General features: G+C 39.8%; 1 protein-coding gene across 1 annotated transcript in view; it reads right to left on the reverse strand.

Moving 5' to 3' along the window:
- Positions 1-18,276, reverse strand: part of RP2 (RP2 activator of ARL3 GTPase) — a 39,200-nt gene extending 20,924 nt beyond the window's left edge. Inside the window, exons 1-2 of the mRNA XM_059050602.2 lie at positions 17,948-18,276; positions 2,714-3,379 (exon numbers count right to left, since the gene is read on the reverse strand). Of these exons, the coding sequence (XP_058906585.1) occupies positions 2,714-3,379; positions 17,948-18,049 (768 nt within the window). The 5' untranslated portion in view covers positions 18,050-18,276. The remainder of the gene's footprint in view (positions 1-2,713; positions 3,380-17,947) is intronic.
- Between the last annotated feature and the right edge of the window lie 2,749 nt (positions 18,277-21,025).

A 21,025-nucleotide genomic window follows, 5' to 3' on the forward strand; every position in this document is an offset into this window, starting at 1 on the left:
TGCTCAATACCTCTCATTTTATAGTCAGACACATAAACTGACAAAAGTAAGATGATTAATTCAAAACACTGTTACCTAAAAACAATGAACTATGAAACTAGTAAATTTATTTTGATATTTCACTGCAGACATGTGAAGACTCTTTTTCATGAAAATTCTTCTACTTTTAAAGACTTGAAAATAGAGGTAACTACCCAACTTAAATTATACAATACTTCCAAACAATTCCAACTACTTTTACTTTAATTTATCCTGCGCTTATCTGTGATATAGTTAAGAGGCAGCAAGAAATCTGATTTTTAGGTAAGAAAACCGAGGCCTGGTAACTTCTCTTGACTCCTATGGAATGTACTTTCTGGTTTACCCAGTTTTTCTGGACTTCCTACTCTCTCAAGTTTTACACTTCCTACCTTAAAAAATCATTATTATATGTTTAATTTATGAAAACACTATGAAACAAAATTCTGTGCTACTCCTAGGGTTTAACAAAACCAGAGTTAGCAATCACAGTTCCAGTCTAAGCTGCTCTAAGACATTTGTTATGATACGAGAAAAGACTCAAGTTTCATTTTTTTCCATCTCAGCATTAACTAGCTTCTACACAAATTTTCCAGGGAACTCGAGCTTCATTTTTTAAAAAATATGTAATTGCTCTCTTGATATGTAAGTTACTGGTCTTTCAGCACGTTGTGATACCCTCTTCACATGTACTTAGCATTTTCTTCTTTTTCTTCTCTTAATTCTGTGATTTCAGAATTAGTCAGGATAACTCTAGCCAAAAAGTCCCAGGGTTTTTCCTTCTAGGCTGGAGGGTAGTATCTGCCTTGCCTCCACACACTTTTGGTCACATTCCAGCTCCACCAAGCATTTATCAACTTTCCTTTACCACTGAGGCAGCATAATAGCATCATGCTTAAGGGTTAAGACTATGGCCTACAAAGCCAAATTGCCTGGATTTAAATCATGGCTCTGCTACTTACCAGCAAGTGACCTTTTGCAAGTTACTTACCTTCTCTGTGGCTCATTTTTCTTATCTGTATAAAGAGGAACAATGACACCTGTTTCATAGATTATTCCTGAATTAAGTGAGTTAATTCACTTAAATCCTATACAACAGTCACCTGACGTATAATGAACACTATATTAACTGTTAGCTATTATTGTCATCATTTTGTTACTGTTATTGTTGGATTTTTATTTAAGTTATTTTGTAATCCAGAAGGACATCTAAAGAACATCACTCTTCCTGGTCATACTGCAAAAAGTGTACACAACGGTGCCCTTTCATACAACAGATATCAAAAGTTAAAAGGTTAAGAACATCTGATGACTCATGAAGAATGACAGTGTTTGTTTTGATGGCTTTTTTCTTTAAACGTACTGTACATTCTTTATGTCCTCTCCTCATTATCTACCAAAAAGGAGTTTAACCTGAATAATTACCTCTCTTGAAAACTGTATGTAGATTTTTTTAAAAAATCACCATACAGTATAATGAAAATGTTTACCTCTCAGATATTGGATTAACATGTGATTAGATAGCTCAAAAGCCAGAGCACTTTTTCTATATCTCACCAGATCCATAGCACATTTTTATCAGATTGACATAATCAAAAAAGAAAATATCAAAGTCTTAAGATTATACTTGTCTTCTGTTGGTTTGAAAACTGGACCTCAGATATACTTTGTGGATTTCAGACATGGGTTTTCTACATTGTAGAATGTATAAGCTACAGAGAGGTGGTCATTTTTCTAGTTTTTTTTTTCTAAAACCATTCCTTTTGACAAAGTGTTACAACTTAAAATCCATTCAAAAAGAGTTTTCCATTCACCTCTCCATTTCTGGAAGTTTGTTTTAAATTCAAACAGACTCTTTCTGAAGAAAGCCTGATTAATGACTAATCAATACATCCTACTTCTGCCTCCCCACTGGAGGAACTGCTGCTCTGGAGCCCCTAACCTCCACATCCCCATTTATTTTTCAAGTGAAAGCTGCTACCCAAAGAACCCTTCTCTACTCCTGAAAGCACTAAAAGCCCCTGCTTATGAGTCCACAATCTCTGCTGTCCCAGCTTCCACCTCATTGTTTCACACCAACTTCCTCTTCATGGCAATTGGGCAAAGGAAAGTAATGTGGAGGTTGCTCTCAGTCAAAATGGGCTCCAAAAGTTGTATGCCTAAATGCCTTTCCCACACCTTAAACAGTTAAAAACTCCTAATAAATTTCCCCACTAAATAATTATAAAAGGTCATGCTTTTACTTTGCAGTACTACTTTTGTGAGCTCCCATGGAAATCAGTTATGATAAAGAATGGAAGTTCTTTGAGGGCAGAGAATTTTGTCTATTTATCTCCACTCCCAGCACATATTTCATCAGCTCTAAACTGCCATCAATTGTAAGATGCATTTCAGAGAAGCAAAACTGTGGAAAACAAAGGTGCATTCTATAATCAATGCAAGATAGTGACAGAGTAAACTGCACATAATGAGTGCTTAACAGATGCTTCCTGAATTGAATTGTTTTTAAAAAGCTTCTTTGGGAAAGTTTTTGAGGCCTAAGCAACTAGCTTACAGATAAATCTGTAGGGGGCAGAGGACTATAATTTAAGGATTGCCTGTATTTCTAATAGCCAATTTGAAAAGAATGGACACTCTCCAGAAAGTGGTGTGTTTCTATGTAGGTGTATGTCTGTTTCTCTTCTCTCCTCCTTACCTCATCAATTAGTTTCCTGGCATTTGCGATAGTATAATCACCAGCAAATAATACCACTAAGCATGACTCATCACTGTTCTTCTGTCTCTGACCCCGGGACACTGGAACGATACTTCTACTCGCTTCTGTGGAAAGGCGGACAGCTTTGAGCTCTTCGGTAGTAGGTAGAGGAACATGGTCCTGAATGACAGCATCTTCTGGAAGAAGGCTCCAATTGAGTTCTCCTGACACAGGTGTAAAGTCATGAATGTTACTCCAGGTATTATTGAAGATACTGAGCCCTGCATCTTTGAACTGGAAAGCTAATTCAGGGTAGTACCATTGAAAACAGCCAAACTTGATATTCGTGGAAGATTCAATAATGGGCTGAGTGGCACAGCACAAAAAGACTTCCAGCTTTCTACAATCCCGCACACGAAACTGTTGGCAGGCTAATGCACACTTGCAATCTCTGCAATTCCGGAAAAACACACTACCTTTCACCGGTCCCAGAAAAATGACACAGTTAGTACAGTCATCAATAGTAACTGTAGCAGAGTGATCAAAAATATAGATGTTACAGTTCTCACAGTCTTGAATGAGAAACTGTTGTCCTGCCACTTTCCCAGGTAAGCGACCTACTGTTTCATCCTTCAGTCCACTGAACATGTAGTCTTTCGGATCAACCTGCAGGAACAAAACACAGACCTTGAGTATTATTGACATTATTCAGCAAACATTAATTGTCTATTGGGAGTCAGGAACGATTTTTATTGCTAAAATAATATGCTCCAACTCTTACTGACTTTGCGACATAATAAGAAAATGAGCAGGACAAAAAACTTTTTAAAAATAAATACATAAAAGGCATGGGGGGAAGAAAGGGAGAGTAAACTGTTATAGATAAAGAAAGACTCAGGACATACCAACCAAATGATGTGTGGACATTGTTGGATCCTGTTTTAACATATCAACTGTAAAAGTACTTTTTGGAAACAATTGGGGACATTCTCACACATACACACAGCATACTGGATGATATTAAGGAATATTTCAGCTTTGAGCCTCTTCTTTTTCTGATGCTTCACTTTTAAACAACTTCTGAGTCTTTAAAACTTCTGAACTTGGAAATACACCAAGATTGTAATATGTTTCTCTATCTTTCCATAAATTGATGCCTGGGTCTTAGTTTCTAAACCCTGACTGATTTCTGCAATACGCTACAGAAAATGGAGCCACGTGAAGTCTCAAGAATCACTATAGGTCAGAATTTGCATTTACAAATTTGATTCAAACATTTACTGAGCTATTCCTACAATGTAATTTTTTCAAATTTCACCATTTCCATCTTTAGGCATTTTAAACTAAAGCTCACAGAATCTTTTAAACAGTGTGCCTGGAATCTGTCACATTATTTTTAAAATTTTAGCTGACCTCTCAAAATATAGTCATTAAAAGACCATTTGGGGGCTTCCCTGGTGGCGCAGTGGTTGAGAGTCCGCCTGTCAATGCAGGGAACGCGGGTTCGTGCCCCAGTCCGGGAAGATCCTACATGCCGCAGAGCGGCTAGGCCCGTGAGCCATGGCCACTGAGCCTGCGCGTCAGGAGCCTGTGCTCTGCAACGGGAGAGGCCACAACAGTGAGAGGCCCGCGTACCGCAAAAAAAAAAAAAAAAAAAAAGACCATTCTGATTTTTCTAAATTACTTTTAAATCTACTTGCACTGTCTTAACCTCTTCGTGAATATTAAATTTCATACAAAACTATTCATGTACCAGAAACAGGCTCCCATAGGTACGGTACCCAAAAACTTGATTATTTACAAAGGATAATTTAATCATCTTAATCGTTAGCAAACTAGCTTAAAGTGACTTATTCAGTATTACACAATAAATGTTGTACTCATCAGTTTTACACAATGTACTAGAAGTAGTATTGGTCTGTAGCATGAGGCAATAAAAGAAACAGTTAGTACAGTCATCAATGGTAACTGTAGCAGACTGATCAAAAATATAGATGTTACAGTTTTCTAGTCTCAATTTTGTCACCTATGAGCAACATGAATGAAAAAGGCACTTTAACTTTCTAGATCTTCATTCAACCATTCAGCCATCTGAACACCCAATAGGAGCCAGACATTGTTTTAAGCACCAAAATGAATATGACCAACTCTTTCCATAAAACAAGTGAACACTAACCTAAACAAATGATTTTAAAACAACCTGGCTGTGTAATGAGAGATGCTCAGAATATTCTGGAAATACAGAGGAGGGACACCAGGCGCAGGGGAGGTAGGGGTGTAAGACTTTCTGTGCAAAGTGAGAATGAATAAGCTGAAGTTCACCAGGTAAAAGGAGTAGGAGTAAAGGATCCTCCCTTCCCATATCAGGCAAAAGTGAAAGAATGAAACAAAATAAAACTCTTTAGGGAGTGTGAGGAAAAGTGAATGTGGTTTGGCATTACCAGTGATACTGCAATGGGAGCAAATGAAGCTGGAGAGGTAGGCAGGGGCCATATTGTGAAGCTTGGAAGTTCTCTGTGGACAAAGGGGTACCACAGAATGATTTAAATAAGCAAAATTTACATTTGAGGAAAATTATTCTGGTAAGAATAAGGACAAGTGGCGTGTGGATCGGAGAGGCAGTTGCAGTCATCCAGAAAGGGCTGGAACTAGAGCAGTGGTTAGCAGGGAAGAGGAAGATGGAATGAATTTGAGAAATACTGAGGAAGGAGAATCAGCCGATTTAGTAATTCAATGGCTGTAGGAGGTAAGGCAGAAGGATGGGCCAAAAATGATTCCTAGTTCTCTAGTCCAGTATTTTTCAACCTTTTTGACTACAATTCACATTAGTACATTCTCCAGCACAGCCCAGTACACGTATTTATGAGTATTTGTACATATACACATACCAATGAAAGAAAAGTTTCTCAAAATAATACTTACCCTTACTTTGTGTTAAACCCCAAATATTTTCTATTATCCCACCCACAGGTTTGAAGAAACACTGCTCTGGTTTATGTGATTGGATGTTGGTAGTGCCACACACCAATTAAAAAAAAACGAAAAGAAAAAGAAAATATAAGAGGCAGCACAGGTTTAATGTGGGAAGAAGTGTTCAAGATATTCCATTTCTAGGATTTGACAGGTGACACACATATATAAAGGTACAGTGTTCCAGTTTGGTCTCTATCAAATACTGAACTAGCATAGTTGCTGGCTCCCAATTATCCAAGATCAATCTCAAATGCACCAAGTAAGAAAAACATCAAGAAAAGGGGAAACTATGAGGCACCCCTGTGGTGGGTGTGGGAACAGAAAACAGAAAAGGAAACTCAGATTTCTTCTCTTGCTTCTCCCCTTCCCAAATCTTGAGACAACAATGCTTCCCCTACACCTGCTAGGACTCAGACCTCTGGTCCAGATTTCCCTGGGAGCAAATTCAGGGCAGGGCAGAAACCCTATGCTGGTGAAGAGCTGAGAAAAATGGGTGGGGATTAACTTTGACAGTGGTTCAGGACCTCTCCAAATCCTCAGAACTGGCAAATTAAAATCTAAGGCGTGTCTTCTAATGCTGCTTCTCAAGTATTGATTGGTCAAGTGAACAAACAAACAAACAAACAAATCAACAAGGATCTAGGCGATCCAAACCACACAATGAATAAGTTTGAGTTCTGCACCCAACGAGTAGAGTATACTCACATTTTTTTTCAAGCACACATTGAAGGATTTTTAAAAAAATCATGTACTAGTACTAGATCATAAAGAAAGCCTCAACAAATTTTAAATAATAGATAACTTACAGGCTATTATATGCGACCAAGATGCAATTAAATTAGAAGTTAATAACAAAAGATACTTTAAAAAAATCTTTGCCTATTTGAAAATTTATAAAACACACTGCTAAATAACTCAAGGATTAAAGAAATCATAATCAAAACCTAAAAATACTTAGGATTAAATGTTAAAACACCAGCTATGGAATGCAGCAAAAATGGTGCTTAAATAGTTACAATAAAAACTCTCAAATTAATGAGTTAAATGTCCATCTTAAGAAATTAGGCAATAAATAGTAGAATAAACCTACCTTCTGTAGTAGAAGGAAAAAAGATAAAAATAATGGAGAGATTAATGATTTAGAAATCAAATATACAATAGAAAACATCAGCAAAGCCCCAAATAGGTTTTTTTTGGGGGGGAAAAACTAAAAATTGGGAATTCCCTGGTGGTCCAGTGGTTAGGGCTCCATGCTTCCACTGCAGGGGCCATGGGTTCGATCCCTGGTTGGGGAACTAAGATCCTGCTAGCTGTGCAGCATGGCCAAAACAAAACAAACAAACAAAAAAAACCCCCAAATTAGGCAAACTTCTGGCATGAATGATCAAGAGAATAAGAACAAAAACAGTATGAATGAAAGGGGCATATAATTATAAATAAAATAGAAGTTAAAAAGAGAATAACAACAACTATATGCCAACAATTTAAAAAACATTTTGTCCATGAAATGAATGCATCTCTTAAAAAATAACTTACCACAGCGAATTTGAGAAGAAGTTAAAAGCCTAAATAAAAAGCTATTACTACTAAAGAAATAGAAGCAGTGGCTAAAGTGTTCCCACAAAGAAAACACCAGGCCCTGATGGTTTTACAAGCAGATTCTAGTTTTATTCATCCCAGTTTTATGCAAACCTTTAAAGACAATAGAAAAAGAAGCAACAGTCCTAATTCATGCTACTAGTCTGTCCAGCAAGAAATAAGAAAAACAAAGACATAACAAAAGAAAATTTTAGGTCCATTTCACTCATGCCTATAGATGTTTTTAAAAAATTGTCAATTAAATCAATCCTATAAAAAGAGAAAGCACCACAGCCAAGTTGGATTTGTCTCAGGTTGTGTAAAAATGGTTCATTGTTAGAAAACCTTTCAATGTAAGTCAGTACTATGTGATATCAACTCACATTTTAGTCCTAACTCCTATCACCCTTCTATGGGAACTTTATTCTTCAGTAGATCTGATGCAATTGCTGTAACTTGTCTATGCCCTCTGATTCGCCTTTGCCCAGAAGGCTCTCTCCTAGCTCTTCTACTTGCCCACCTGTCACACTTTTCCTGTGACGCTTTCCAGCTCCCTCAACCAGAAGCCTGCTCTCCTGTTTCTGAGTACGTAATTACATTAAATACCAATCTACATCCCCTTATGTATCTAAAACTTTGGGCTTGAATCCTGTAACCAATCTGTTTTAAATATACCTCCTCCAATAATATTACCTCTTTACCCTTCTTTATTTTTCTCCAAAGCACTTAGCTTTTTTTTTTTTTTTTTTTTTTTTTTTTTTTTTTTTGCGGTACGTGGGCCTCTCACTGTTGTGGCCTCTCCCGTTGTGGAGCACAGGCTCTGGACGCACAGGCTCAGCGGCCATGGCTCACGGGCCTAGCCACTCCGTGGCATGTGGGATCTTCCTGGACTGGGGCATGAACCCGTGTCCCCTGCATCGGCAGGCAGACTCTCAACCACTTTGCCACCAGGGAAGCCCTTAGCTTCTTTTTAACACACTATATATGAACTGTATTTATTGTCAGTCTCCCCACTGCCCTCCATTAGAACATAAACTACATGAGTGAAGGGATTATCTGTTTTATTCACCTGTTTTCCCCAGCACTTAGAACAGTGCCTGACACCACAGAGGCCCTGCACACATACTTATTGAATCCATTTTAACTACTTAATCTTCATTACCTCAGAGTATAACCAGAAGTAGGTGGTCTCCAGGTATCTCTTGAATAAACAAATATGAAGGGTAACTGAGATTGATGATTATACACTTCTCCACACCCCATCTCTCTACTTCATCCCCAAAGAAGACAGACTCTGAAATGTATTTTTAGGGATATTCACTTAAGTCACTGTTCAAGTTGGCCAACTTCTGAGTAGGAAGATAATTATACACAAAGCCAGCCAGAGGCACTCCTTTTAATGTCAGTCCTAGGTCTCTCCATTTTACATACTCTTCTGTCCTTACCTGCAGTAAAAGGAGGCTGAGGCTGCCTTCGACTTGGTAGAGTCAGTGGAAGGGGATGGGAATGTGGTCATGGAGTAGGCTAATGGGATCTTGATCTAGTCAGGAACATGCAAGAATAGTTTAAGTTGGTTCTGCTTTAGGCCTTAAGGAGGGTAAAAAACGTTCTCTGGTCTTCTTCAGCTTGTCTTCTCAGCACCAGTCTACCTCCCACAGTGGGAGTGAGATGATCTAGAGTGCCACCAATAGGTTTTTTTGAAAAGGAGTCCAGGAATTGGCCTGTCTCTACCAAGGCCTCAAACTCAATGAGCAAGGGGAATCTTCAAGCTTCAGTTTATGTTTTCTCTCACTGTACCAGAAACTCCTTAAAACTTTTATGTAAAATTTTGTGTGTATTTTCCTGGAGACTTGATTTGGGCTTCAAGATTCTGGCCAAATTATCTTTGCCTAAGACACAGACAGCAAGTTCAAAAGTTTGCAAGCATATTTATCTCAGAATTAAATAGGAAACAAACCACTGTTTGGATAAAGATAAAAAATAAAAGTTAATATTTCTTACTTAAAGGAATTCAGCTAATTTTTTGGCATGGGAAATGATATATATTATAAATGTATAGTATTAAACAGAAATTTCAACTATATTAATTATATTATAATTAGTACTATATTAGTAGTTGTAGTTGAGACTTGTTGCAAATGCAGAAAGAAAATCTATTCTTAACTTTAAAATTAGTGAGCTGCTGTCTTAGTCTGCTTGGGCTGTGTTATGGACTGAATGTTTGTGTCCTCTCAAAATTCGTATGTTGAAGCTCTAACCCCCAATGTGATGGTATTTGGAGATGGGGACTTTTGGAGGTAATTAGATTTAGATGAGGTCATGAGGGAGGGGCCCTCACGATGGGATTAGTGTCCTTATAAGAAGAGATCTCTCTCTCTCTCCATGCAGGCAGGCACCGAGGAAAGGCCACATGAGCATGTAGCAAGAAGGTGGCTGACTACAAGCAGGAAGCAGGCTTTCACCAGTAAGAACTGCAGAACTCTTGGCACACTGCAAGTCCGTCCAAATCCCTGCACTAACAGACTTGACCAAACTCTAGCATGGCTTCTACTACCACAAAGCTTTGTCCCTAGAATGACCCCAGGTCCCCATTAAAATGCCTGCCTGAGGAAGCTCAACTCCACAGGAAATTTTACTATTTGTTCTAGCCAACATCTGATGATAGGCCACTGACCTCCCTTTCTTAAAGCATTTACTAAAAAGGGCTTACAACTGTGACTGTATCTCTTACTAATGAGAAGTGTCCTTCTCAAGGACCTGAGATCCATTCCTATGAAATGTAATTATTAGGAAGGATAGGGCCTCTGTTTACCAGTCTCTGTGGGAGGGTAAGATTCTAACTTCTAAAACTGCCAGCTAACACGGCTGGCCTAATCTTATTTACACGGACCAACTTTGTAATTTTTCACTTCTCTGACTCTGCTGAGTCCCTGCTCTCCCCACTCCCTCATTCTTCCTTAAATGGCTTAAGTCACCTCTGCACAAATCGGAATGGAGCTCAGCTCCTTCTCCCATCAGTAGTTACTGAACAAAATCTGTTTTCACTGCTTTAACTAATGTCCAGCTCTATTTATCTCTGACACCAGACACTGGATCTGTTGGTACCTTGATCTTGGACTTCCCAGCCTCCAGAACTGTGAGAAATAAATTTCTGTTGTTTAAGCCACCCAGTCTATGGTATCTTGTTACAATGGCTTGAGCAGACCAAGACTGGCTGCCATAACAAAATAATACAGACTGGGTAGCTTAAACAACAGAAATTTATTTCTCACAGTTCTAGATGCTGGGAAGTACAAAATCAAGGTGCCATTGTGGTTGGCTTCTGGTGAGACCTCTCTTCTTGTCCTGCAGATGGTTGCCTTCTTGAATTATCCTCACATGGTCTTTCCTGGGTGGGTGCATGGCAAGCTTTCTGATGCCTCTTCATATAAGGGCACTAATCCTATCAGATCAAGGCCCCATCATCATGATCTCATTTAATCTTAATTACTTCCTTACAGGCCCCATCTCCAAACAGAACCACACTGGGAGTTAGGGTTTCAACATATGAATTTGGAGGTAACTGGGGATGGTGGTGGTGGGGAACCACAAACATTCAGTCCATAACTGCTGCCAATGCTGAGGAGTTAAATGTGATTTACTACTCTACATATTTTATCTAGACACCTCAGTTCTTGTAGTTCACTGGGTGAAATTAATCCTATAGCTAAAGAGTTCTATAGTATAAAATTATTTGGACTATCATTATGATCTACAAAGGAGAAACTTAGGATTTACATTGCTGTACTTACTTTCTCAACAATTCCTGAAAGCTCTTCAAAACAAAAAGTGATAATAAAAAACCTGAAGCTTAGTACCATAATAATTTTGCAAAAGTTACTAGTTCTCAAAGTGCCCAAAATCACAAACACGAAAGGTGAAGTTTTTAAACTACTTTTTCACAAGAATCACTTATGAAGTGAGCTTAGTTTAGGTGATATTTCTAACTACAATCGTTGAAAGATAGTGGATATAGTCTCAAAAATCAAAGAAACATTTCAGGAGTTGGAATTCACCTGATATAGCTAATAAACTAATGTAACTATTATTTTCCTAACAGAAAACAAAAGTGAACATCTTATTCTTCAACTGAGCAGTTATGCAAATTTTTCATTAAAATTCACCTCCACAGTTAAACTTCCATAGTGATCATCTGAGATGAAATAATGGCATTTGTTAGTTTTTTTTTTCTTTTTTTTTTTTTTTTTTGTGGTACGCGGGCCTCTCGCTGCTGTGGCCTCTCCCATTGCGGAGCACAGGCTCCGGACGCGCAGGCTCAGCGGCCGTGGCTCACGGGCCCAGCCGCTCCGCGGCATGCGGGATCCTCCCGGACTGGGGCACGAACCCGTGTCCCCTGCATCGGCAGGCGGACTCTCAACCACTGCGCCACCAGGGAAGCCCCATTTGTTAGTTTTAATGGAAATCTGGTCTGGGTAGAAGTTCAAAATAAGACTCAGGAGTATAAGGAGCACTATATAGGCACCAGGCACCATTCTAAGTGCTTTATAATCATTCATTCAATCCTCATAAAAACCCCTATGAGGGTTGTATACTATAATTATCTCTATTTTACAGATGAGAAAATTGAGGCACCCAGAGTCTAAATAACTTACCCAAGGTCACACAGTAAATGCTTGAGCTGAGTCTCAGACCTAGGCAGTCTGGCTCCTAAGTACATTCTCTTGGCTGCTTCTTCATATTCAACCATATTCAAACAGAAACCAATGTTTACTAGGTGAATAAATCAATGGAACAGAATTCAAAAACAGACTTATGTATATATTGACAAAGGTGCAAAGGCAATTCAATAGAGAAAGGATAATCTTTTCAACAAATGGTGCTGGAACAATTAGATACCTATATGTAAAAAAATAAAAGAATCTCCCATACCTTGTATCATATTTAACAATTAACTCAAAATGGATCATAGAACCTAAATATAAAACCAAAAACTCTAAAACTTCTAGAAGAAAACAGAGGAGAAAACGTTTGTAATCTTGGTTAGGCAAATATTTCCTAGATGTGAACCCAAAAACATGATCCATAAAAGAAAAAATTGAAAATTGGAATTTATCTAAATTTTGAAAACTTTTGTTCTTCAAAAGACACTATTAAGGCACTTCCCTGGCAGTCCAGTAGTTAAGACTCTGAGTTTCCACTGCAGGGGGTGTGGGTTCGATCCCTGGTTGGGGAACTAAGATCCCGCATGCTGCGTAGCAAAAAAACAATAAATAAATTGTAAATCTTTTTTAAAAAAGACACTATTAAGAGAAGACAAGTCATTATTTGGGAAAAAAATATTTCCAAGACACATATGACAAGGAACTTGTATCCAGGATATATAAAAAACTCTCAATAATAAGAAAACAAATAATCCAGTAAAGAAAAATGGGCAAAAGGTTTTAATAAACACTTCACCAAAGAAAATATACAGATGTCAAATAAATACATGGAAAAATGCTCCACAAATAATTAATCATTAGGGAAATGCAAATTAAGCCACAATGAAATACCACTACACTCCTATTAGAATGGCTAAAACTTTTTTTAAAACTGACCATACCAAGTGCTGGTGAGGATACAGAGAAACTGGATTTCTCATACATTACTGGTGGGAATGCAAAATAGAACAGCTGCTTTGGAAAAGGGTTTGGCAATTTCTTATAAAGTTTAATACACAATTTCCATACGACTCAGAAATCCTACTCCTAGGTATTCACTCAAGTGAAATGAAAGCTTATGTTTATTCAAAAACCTGTATGCAAATGTTTATGGTAGTTTTATTCATAATTACCAGAATTTGTAAACAACCTAAATGTCCTTCAACTGGTGAATGGATAAACAAATGTAGTATATCCATAAAATGGACTACTACTCAGCAATAAAAAGGAACTCCTGATACATGCAACAACATGGATGAATCTTAAATGTGTCATGCTAAGTGAAAGAAGCCAGACTCAAAAGGTTACCTACTACATGATCCCATTTATAGGACATTCTCAAAAAGATAAAACTATAGGGATAAAAAAACAGATCAAAGGCTGGAGGCAGAGTTGACTACAAAGGAGCATGAGGAAATTTGGGGGGGATGATGTTACTGTTCTATATCTTGATTATGGTGATAGTTACATGACTGTATTTGTCTGTCAAAACTCATAGAACTGTACACTTTAAAAGGGTAAATTTTACGTCATGTAAATTACACTTCAATTAAAATAAACAAATTATTTAAAACTTAAACATTGTTAAGTCAGTTTCAAGGCAACATAGCTATGTAGGTGAAAGGTAATTTCATGAGTGAAAATAACAAATACCAGTACCTTGATCTTATATGCATTGATGACAAGAGAAGGTGAAGTATTATATTTATATAACACACCATGTTGCTAAATATATAACCACAAAATAGAATTATGAAATTTTAGGATTAGAAAGGATTTTTCATATCTAATTGATTTTTAATCTAATTTTACATCCTATCACATTCTCTCTGTTCATTCAGATTTGCCTGAATGCTTCTATCGATGCTTACCTCTTCTCTTAAGATGCTCAGAGAATTAAAGAACTGGAAGGGATCTTAGGAAATTGAGGGCTGGAAAAGCTAAATGACTTGACCAGTGAGACACAGTACAAGGCAGAATGCAAATTAAAACTGCAGTCCCATACACTTTCCACTCCATGCGCTTTTCCCCTTTTCCCACTTTATATGAGTGAAGAAATATTGGAACCCCCATACACTGCTGGTGAAAATGTAAATGGTGCAGACACTTTGAAAAACAGTTTGGCAGATCCTCACAAAGTTAACCATAGAGTTACTATATGACCCAGGAATTCCACTCCTAAGTATATATCGAAGAGAAATTAAAACATGTCTACACGAAAGCTTGTACACAAAATTTGTACACAAATATTCATTGCAGCTTTATTTGTAATGGTCAAAAAGTGGAAACAAGCTGAATGTCCATCGACTAATGAATGGATAAACAAAATGGACAGTAAAATAAATAAAATTTATTTGTAAATAAAATGAAATAAAATATCTACTGTTAATGTCATTCAGCAATAAAAAGGAATAAACTACTGACATATGCTATAATATGGATAAATCTCAAAAACACGCTAAGTGAAAGTAACAAAAGACCACATATTGTATGATTCCATTGATAAATGTCCTAAATAAGCAAATCTATAGAGATAGAAAGTAAAACTGTAGTTTCTAGGGGCTAGGAGGAATGAGGAGTAACTACTTAAGGATCTGGGTTTCTTTTGTGAGGGATAAAAATGTTCTAAAATTAGATCATAGTGATAGTAACATAACCCTGTGGACTTGCTGAAACTATTGAATTGTACACTTTCAATTAGTAAACTCTATGGCATATGAATTTATCTCAATAAAACTATTTTAAAATGAATAAACAAAGAATTAGTTACTTCCTTTAAGCAGCAACAACTTTATGTAAAGGATTTAAAACATGTCGACAAGTTTGACACTTCTCCCATCAAGAGGTTCCCTCCCCTTGGATGCAGGTGGACAAAATATAGCAGAAGTAATGCTACCTCACTTAAGAGGCTAGTTAGAAAAAGCCATGCAGCTTCTGCCAGTCTCTCTTAGGACACTTACCCTGGGAACCCAGCCATCACGCTGTGGGGAAGCCCAGGCTACAGGAAGAGGCCTCTGGCCCTTAGCCCCAGCTAAGCTTCCAGCCAAAAGCCAGCATCAACTTGCCAGCCAGCTCTGTGATTAAGTCATTTTGAAAGCAGGTCCTCCAACCCCCAGTCAAGCTGCTGCAGCTGATGCCAGATAAAGCAAAGAGCCAACCCGGCTAAGCCCTACACAAATTGCAGAGTTGTGAGCAAAATAAGTACTTGCCATTATTCTATGCCATTAAGTTTTGGGGTGGTTTGGTATGCAACAATGGATAACTAGAATACCTCATGTACTTAAAAGGCTAAAAACAGCATCCAGCCCCCTACTCAATGCAGACACTTCTTTCTAGTAGGTCTCCATCCAACCTCTGCCTGAATGTTTTGACCAGCATGGAGATCAGTTCTTCACAAAGCCATCCTTTCCACTGAAGAACAACTTTGGGAATTATGATCTGCCTTATACTAAGACTGGTTCTGTCCTGCCCAATCTCTGGCCCAAGTTCTATCCTCAGAGGTGACCAGTACTGTCTAACCCTCTTTCTCAGGACAGGCCTTTACCTAATTAAACAGTAGAGAAATTTTTACCAGGTTTGATTTTATAACTGAGGAACCTGAATGGACACAAGATGTGTTGTCCATACTCAAAATCACAATTTTCATACCTATGCCATCATTTCTATTGTCTAGAAAGAGTATTGGTATGAATAACTAGAAAATGAAAGCTACTTTTCTGTACTACTCATCTTCTATTGATACTTAAATTTTTTATTTCCTGTTTTAACTCAAAAAAGCCAGTCAGCTCTTCAAAGGCAGGGAAAATAATTCTTATAATTTTGAGTTTTCCTTGGTGTTTGAGAACATATATATTGAATAATTTGCCTAGCTATGGGAGGCAGCATACAGATAACAAGGATAAAAGCATTTCCTTCCAAATGATTTAAACACAGATCTTACAATCCAAAAATATTTCTCATCATGTCAATGTAGTAATTGTACAATAAGCTTTTTTTTCCAAGTCAGCAATAGAAAATGAGCTTCTTAGGCTGTTGATTACAGTATGCCAGTTGTCATGACAACAATGAGTCCCCAAACATTCTTTCTAATTGAGACAATTTCTTCTAGCTTCAGTCCCCTAAGACTGACCCAATTACACAAGTCAAAACCCAAAACCCAGAGGGTGCCTCTCAATAATGATACTCTGATTACACAACCTAAGGAAAAATTTAAACACCACTTTTCCAAGTTGCAAGGAAACTTTTCAGGCAATGCACTTTTCTTTTTTCTTTTTCTTTGCACTTTCTTTTTACAGCTAAGTCTTACAAGTTGAATGATAATTGTCTGATATAACTTTAAAATTGTTTATGTTATAGTCCATGATCACATTAGAGACCTAAACTTTTAATACAAACCATTCTGTTAATATATATCCAACGTATCTCATTTATGTTCTCTGGGCTGCGTCTGCATCCCATTCCTTTTAAGGTACAATTAAAATCTTCTAGGAGCAAGCAAGACCATGCTAAGCTCAGTAAAAGTATCACTGGACTAATACAGAACATTTGCACATTACCCATACTGACCTCATGAGAGGTAAGGAGCGAGAAAAAAATCTTTAAAATCACATTAAAATTTAGCAGGCTATCATAAATTAGAGGTACACTAGAGTGAATTCTTAGTAATTTCAGAAGGAAAAGAAAAAAAATTCCCAAAAGAAAAAGCAATGTTGGGAAATGTGGTATCTCCACTGTCTCAAAAAGTAAGCTGGTAATTCCTTCTCTAATAGTCCAGGAGAATTTTTAAAGGGGTTGTTTTCAGACAGAAAATATAGTATTTCCCACTCTTACATTATAAAATGCTGCTATCAAGTATGGATAAAAGAATTAATAAACGGACCACGCAGTCCTGTGAAACAGGGGCAGAAAGATGGGGCTGAGAAGTCTGTAAAAATCGTCCAAGTTTTAAAATCTGACACTTGGAGAACCGAGTTTATGTGAATACATTCTGCTGGGGACTGGAAATCATGTGGGATGGTCTATGAAATCAAAACATTAGTAAATAGTCATGGATACAGATATGTTTATTAAGCAAAGAGTTAACTGTTCATAACACTCATTTAAAAGTCATTCTTTTCGTTTGGATGAGAAAAATAATTGATGGATCTATCAAAGTATTTTACTAAACACAAATGGAGAACTATGTAGAAAGAGGAAGCGTTATGAAATTTATGACTAAGTGCGCTTTGTGTAAGACTAGTGGACGTGTTCAAAGCTTTTTCGTTTCTGGCTATATAGAAAAGTAAAAATAAGGGCATTTTCATTCATGAATGCAACAGTTAAATATTGCCTGGATTATGCTGGTTATTTTCACCTTATGGTCTTAACACACATTCCAAGGCTGATTCCATTTTCATTATTCCTTTCGGGTAAGTGGAAGAGGAGGTTATACAAAGCTGTATGTCAAACGGTCCACTTCGTCATTGAGAAAATTCAGCAGTGGAATATATCAGGAGGCACCAAAGAGATTTACTGGCTAGGGCAGACAAAAGAGAAAACAACGACAGAAAGAACACAAGCCGCGAAAGAGATGAGATCAGTCCCATGTGTAACTCGAGGACTGGACAAAACCCCACTTGGCGCTGCGAATGAAACGAGATGTGAGTTTGGGGGCATTCTGGGTTCTCCTTCCTTCCCTGGAGTCCATCCTTGGACCGGAGGGCAGGGTGCACAGAGGAGGGAAAGCCCGAAGGGTCCATCTGCCTGGACGATGAGCTCTAGGGCCCCTTCCAGAGTTGCACCGCCCTGCGTGGAGCCCTCTCTGACGCTGAATTTCACGGCTCCCGCAAAAGTCATTCACTCCGACTTCAACTACTCGCGGGAGAGAGCGAACGCGCAAGAGCGGCAGCTGCTGGGTCCGCCCGCTCAGCGCTGCCCGGCCGCTGGGGACCCTTGCTGAGAGGCTCGGGAAGGCTGACACCAGCCGCTACGGGACGTTGGTTACCTTCTCGCGCTGGTCCCAGCTGTACTGCTTCGGCCGCTCCTCCTCGCCCTCCGGCTGCGACTCCTTCTCAGCCTTCCGCCTCTTGGAGAAGAAGCAGCCCATGGTCCCGGCCCGCGGGGTCCCACTAGCCGCTACTCCTCGCCGGCGCGCTGGCTGAGGCACCTCCTGGAGTTGTGGCGTGAACCCCGGGGGCCCGGGCCCCGCAGCTCTCCGAACACCGCCCCGTGGAACCGCCCAGCCACCCGCAGCCTCGGTACGCCGGCCAGGCCCCGAACCCCTTCTCTTTTTTTCCTCTCAGTCGCCTTGACGACCCACCGCAGCCAATGACCGCTCAGCGCCCGGGGAGCCAATCCAAGTCCCGCGAGCAGCCCTGCGCAGCCTATGAAGAGAGGCCGACTTACGCACGCAGCCAATCCACGCCCGGCTCCTGCGCCAGCCCCCAGGGGCGGGCCCGGTCTGCCCAGAAGCACTCACAGCCGACCCCGCCCCCAACCCTGCCCCACCCCTCCTAGGACTCAGCGGGTTGTCCGGCTCCCGGGAGTGCAGGCTTGGCAGCCAGGTATTTTTGCCCTAGGTTTTCAGTTTCCAAGTTCTAGACGCGGGAGGGCTCCGTAGTTGAACACTAGACTTCAGTTTTGTGGTGCAATTGGTGAGGGAACAGGAATTCCTGCTGACGCAGGAAGAGCCATGAAATTCGCATGCCTCACTCTTCGTCCGTCACCCATTCCCCGACCCCACGTCTGGCCAGTGTCACCTCCTCGGGAAATTTCCCCAAAGACCTTCCCGACCCTCCTTGCCCTCTCCTATGTGCTTTCTTAGAATTTCCACGAATGACTCTAAAATTGAACTAGAACTCAGAAAAATAATTATTTTTGTATCGTCTCCTTATTGGAACTGTGAATTTCTTGAGACAAAAAGCCCTGTATTTTTCTTTTATTTAATCCCCCAAGCCTTGCTCAACTCCACACTAGTTGCTCAATAAAACATTTGTCGAATGAATGCTTGCACACTAGTGAAGGAAACATTTACAACCTTTCCCTATTCTTTCCCAAAGAAAGTGACTAAAGTGGGGCGGAGGTGGTGGGGTGGGGGGAAGAGTAATGGTAAAGGGGTTCTCCTCATGGAGTTTATAGCCTGGTGGAGGACACAAGCGTTGCCATATAAACTATCAGATCTGTTCTCAGCAAATGGTATAGGGTTTGTCTGAAGATATATTTTTTAATATATACTAAATATTAGCATTTGCTATACTTGGGTTGAATGTTATTACAATACACATGTATTGCTTGTGTAATAGAAAAGGTAAGTTGTTGGTTTAATTCTCTGAGCACAGTATTTTGGCATTTGGTCAGACATCAAATGCAGATTAGTTTAGGCTCAAATTTGGTTATCTTTCTGCTTTCCCACACTTATTCACATCTAGTGTATGTCCTAAATGAGCCTCTGACTTAACTCGAGCATTAAGAATGTTCCCTTTTTCACTTCCTGCCTTTTATTGCACAATCAGGAAGAAAAGTGCATGTGCTCAAGTATTAGAAATTACTGTAAATTTAAGTTCCAGATCTTAGGCAACAGAGTCTTCACCCGGTGCATACTTTTTCTTCCTCAGAGTGAGATGAAAAGTCTATGTGAGGATGTTTTGGATAAGACCCTTAGATGTTTTATATTCATAGAAGTTTAAAATTGTGATCCATTGCTGCGTAGTACAGTGGAGGAAACAGAGGTGCACAGCGGTGAAGGGACTAACCTGTGGTCACAATGAGAGTGGTTAGACAGGTTCTATAAAAATCCAGAGCCTGTGCTGTCCAGTGCTCCCTCCTCCTAAGTGTGTTCCTTTCTGATTCATCTGAAAGAAAGAAGTACCTGCTTAGGCCTTCTGATGCCTATGGAGCTCTGTCCCACAGTGATGTTGTTCCTCTTAATGAACAAACAACAAAACTAATTTTAGAGAAACAATCCCTAAAACTCTCGTAGTTTTTGTTTGTTTTGCGTTGTGCGAGCCTCTCACTGTTGTGGCCTCTCCCGTTGCAGAGCACAGACTCCGGAGGCGCAGGCTCAGTGGCCACGGCTCATGGGCCCAGCCACTCTGTGGCATGTGGGATCCTCCCGGACCGGGGAACGAACCCGTGTCCCCTGCATCGGCAGGCGGACTCGCAACCACTGCACCACCAGGGAAGCCTAGGGAAGCCCAGGGAAGCCCTCCCGTAGTTTTGACATATTCATTAATGAGAGACTTAAATCTAAAACAAAATCTATATCCAACAGTGATCTTTTCAGGGACCCTTAAACAAAAGTGACAATAAAATCCCCTTTCTGATAAATCCCATCCCACCATCACCCCTGACCAAAAGCATATGCATGGCTGAGAACAGTCATCCCACCCTGATTCCGCATGGCCTTTCTGTCCAAGTGCATACTACAATTTCTTTATATCTTAGTTCAGATTCTCAAGGGAGATAACCAGATAAACTGCTGGCCAATCAATAGAATGGTTTCCCACCGGTCAACTGTGCACCCCTGGTCTAATTGCTGCAGCCACAAGGATGAGTTCTATATTGCAAACACAAGTGGGAAGCAGGTCCTGGAAAGGGCACATGTGCTGGCAGCCCTAACTCCGCAGGGTCTAGACAGCAATTGGTCGCTCCTTCTGCTTATATTCCTCCTCCAACTTATACTCTTGTGACTTCTTTTCTATAGAAAGCTGCCCTCCATGATCAGCCAAACAGACAGATGTTCATCTGTATTATAAAGTTGGGTTGGGCTTCCCTGGTGGCGCAGTGGTTGAGAGTCCGCCTGCCGATGCACGGGACATGAGTTCGTGCCCCGGTCCGGGAGGATCCCACGTGCCGCGAAGCGGCTGGGCCCGTGAGCCATGGCCGCTGAGCCTGCGCATCCGGAGCCTGTGCTCCGCAATGGGAGAGGCCACAGCAGTGAGAGGCCCGTGTACCGCAACAACAACAACAACAACAACAACAAAAAAAGTTGGGTTGTGAGTTTGCACCTGGCCGCAGGCTCCAGACATGGTCTGGGTCCCCTGTGTTTCTTGACCACAGAAGTGACATTGTTACCTCTCAGAAG

This window comes from Kogia breviceps, chromosome X, assembly GCF_026419965.1.
Source record: "Kogia breviceps isolate mKogBre1 chromosome X, mKogBre1 haplotype 1, whole genome shotgun sequence".
NCBI lineage: Eukaryota > Metazoa > Chordata > Mammalia > Artiodactyla > Physeteridae > Kogia > Kogia breviceps.